This window comes from Fundulus heteroclitus, chromosome 7 (genome assembly GCF_011125445.2).
Source record: "Fundulus heteroclitus isolate FHET01 chromosome 7, MU-UCD_Fhet_4.1, whole genome shotgun sequence".
NCBI classification, from domain to species: domain Eukaryota; kingdom Metazoa; phylum Chordata; class Actinopteri; order Cyprinodontiformes; family Fundulidae; genus Fundulus; species Fundulus heteroclitus.
In genome coordinates this window covers 20,146,029-20,148,777 of record NC_046367.1, presented here as the reverse complement: position 1 = coordinate 20,148,777, position 2,749 = coordinate 20,146,029, and the positions used below count along the sequence as shown (strand labels likewise).

Genomic DNA, 2,749 nt, shown 5'->3' with positions numbered 1-2,749 from the left:
TAGTTTTTTTATGTCAAATTTATTAAATAATTGGTCTTCAATGAAAATAGACACATAGGGAAAAATAAATAGACTGACTCTTCACACGGGAACACACAGCAGACCTTACATACAGTTTGGGAATTTCTGCTAAATTCTTACTGAGTAAAACGAGTGTCAAACCAAACTTTTTGCCATTTTTGTGCCACAACTTAATTTCACTTATACACAACACAAAATATGAAAGGGAGAGGACTGATTTAGTATTGCTGGCTTACGAAAACAACTTGATGATGAATAAAGTGAATTAAATAAACGTCTCTCTTTCAGGTGAAACAGGATGGACATGAAATTCTGCAGCATCACAAAGAAAACTTGTACTTTGTACAATTTTGATTTTTTTTTTTTTACTTTTAGTCTTAATATTTCTTGAAATTAGTATTTAAAGTACTTTAGTCTTGCTTTTGTGCAGATTCTAGATTGAATGATTTTATTTTTTTGTCTTAGAGGAGGAATTACAGATAAATATCCAACAAACACAAAGGCAGACAGTTTTTTTTCCTTCTGAAATGAACACATAGTGAAAAACACTAAATTTGTGGACGGATTTATGACATAAAAAAAATCTGAAGAAATTCTGGTGAGTCAGGTAACCAATTTCCCTCCCCTTTGCTCTCAGTTTCTTGTCTGGCAGTTCTTTCTGGCTGTTTTCATGTGTCGCTGTACATCCTCTTGCACTCTATGGAAGGGGACGGCGTGTCTGGACCGATGCTCCCCACCTGAGAATACGCGTCCTCCGGGGTGCGCGGCAGTCCGGGCGGCGTCATGCGCTTCTCCTTCTGCCTGCGGTTGCAGAACCAGACCCGGACCACCTCCTTCTCCAGCTGCAGTGTGTCCGCCAGGGAGTTGATCTCCTGCGCGGACGGCTTGGGACATTTGAGGAAATGGCTCTCCAGTGCGCCTTTTACGCTCACCTCAATGGACGTGCGCTTCTTTCTCTTCCTCCCCTGCGTGGCGATCTTGTCGATGCTGGTCGGGCTCCCGGTCGTGGAGTCGGCCTCCTCCAGCCATTTGTTGAGCAGAGGCTTCAGTTTGCACATGTTCTTGAAGCTCAGCTGCAGCGCCTCGAACCTGCAGATGGTGGTCTGGGAGAACACGTTGCCGTACAGGGTCCCCAAAGCTAAGCCCACGTCTGCCTGGGTGAAGCCAAGCTTGATCCGGCGTTGCTTGAACTGCTTGGCGAAATGCTCCAGGTCGTCCGACGTCGGCGTGTCCTCGTCGGACTGCGGGTCGTGGCCCACACCCTGGTGCTGATGATGGTGCGTGTGGTGGTTATGGCTCTGGTGGTGATGGTGGTGGTGATGGTGGTCCAGGTCAGGGGAGTCCCCGCGCAGCAGCCCCGAGTGAGCAAGGCTCTGCTCGGTGTGAGAGCTCAGCATCCCGTTGACTGTAAATCCTGACGGCTGGGAGTAAACCAGAGACTGCTGCTGCCCCTCGCTGATGCTGCTGATGTGCGCCACGGAGCTGCCTCCCCAGCTTCCAGCGTGCGTCTGATGGGCTCCCAGATGGGGCGACCTGTGGTGCAGAGCGGAGCCCGAGTGCAGGTCATCCCTGTTCCGCTTCACCTCCTGCGGCTGGGAGCTGGGGGGCCACGGGGAGCCCGTCTCTGCCGCCGCAGCTGCCGCGGCCGCCGCCGCTGCAGCGGCCGCTGCGTGAGGCAACGATGTCACCCACTGGTGGGCATGACTCAGCATGTGCCCGCCGTTGCTCGCCACCATGGCTCCGTGCATGAAGTCTGCGCTTTGCACCATCTTAACCGAAGGGTCTCCTCTGTATCCGCCGGACACCGTGGTCACGGCCGTGGTGCCCGGCTGCATACCAGCACCTCTCCGGTCAGAGTGCAAGATCGGACCCGATAAAATCCTGCTGCTGGCCAAATACGGGCTGGAAGTGGCTGCTGCCATCTCCCAAGGCATAAATCTTCAGATGCGTCTCACCTTTAGGGTTTGGTGGAAGTCTTATTTGCTCTAATCCATAGAAGTACTCTAGATCTGTTAGGTGAAGGACCTGACCCAATTAAAAGTAGCAAGCACTCCAGAGATAATAGTTGTTCGGAAACAATGTCCTCTTTCAGCTTCTCGTCAAGTTAACTTCCCTGTGTATTTCCGAGAGTTTGAGAACTTTCTAAAGTCCCAGAATCCACGCTTGGGTGTAATCCACTGTGCAGATGACAGGAAAAAAAACACCTTCGATCCAATCGGGTGATCTGTTATCGTGAGATAAAAAGGAAACGAGAAGTACGACAAACTAAAACTTTGAATTTTCCTGACTTTTGCGTGTGCGCGACCCGGTGCGCCTTGCATGTGGAGCCACGGAGACGTATTGTGAGTTTACGCCGTGCCAAGGCTGCGTTTTGCTGCTGCCATCTCCGCCCAATTACAACAGCAGGGCTGCGCAGAGCCCCCCTGCTGATTGGACGCTCGGCTGAAAGAGAAGTTTCTGTGTTTACATGTTCGGTGCAAAAAGTTCTTGCTCTCAATAAGCGTCAATTTGTTGGAAGAAATACAATAATGACATAGAAACAGACACAAAAACAATGGTCAGTGATGAACTATATATATATATATATATATATATATATATATATATATATATATATATATATATATATATATATATATATATAGTAATTTAGGCTTTAATCAAAACTACTAGAAAGGTGCCTGCGTGGCTCTTTAGTCCCTAAAAGACCCCCTACCACTTTTTTATG

At 48.6% G+C, this 2,749-nt stretch overlaps 1 protein-coding gene across 1 annotated transcript; it reads right to left on the bottom strand.

Moving 5' to 3' along the window:
• On the bottom strand, nt 1-2,509 carry pou3f3a (POU class 3 homeobox 3a). The gene has a single exon (XM_036139134.1). The coding sequence runs from the start codon at nt 1,953-1,955 to the stop codon at nt 690-692; it is 1,266 nt and encodes a 421-aa protein (XP_035995027.1). The 5' UTR covers nt 1,956-2,509; the 3' UTR covers nt 1-689.
• Between the last annotated feature and the right edge of the window lie 240 nt (nt 2,510-2,749).

Bases quoted from the DNA above. Each gene is read 5' to 3' on its own strand.
- pou3f3a (XM_036139134.1), bottom strand. From the start codon at position 1,955: ATGCCTTGGGAGATGGCAGCAGCCACTTCCAGCCCGTATTTGGCCAGC.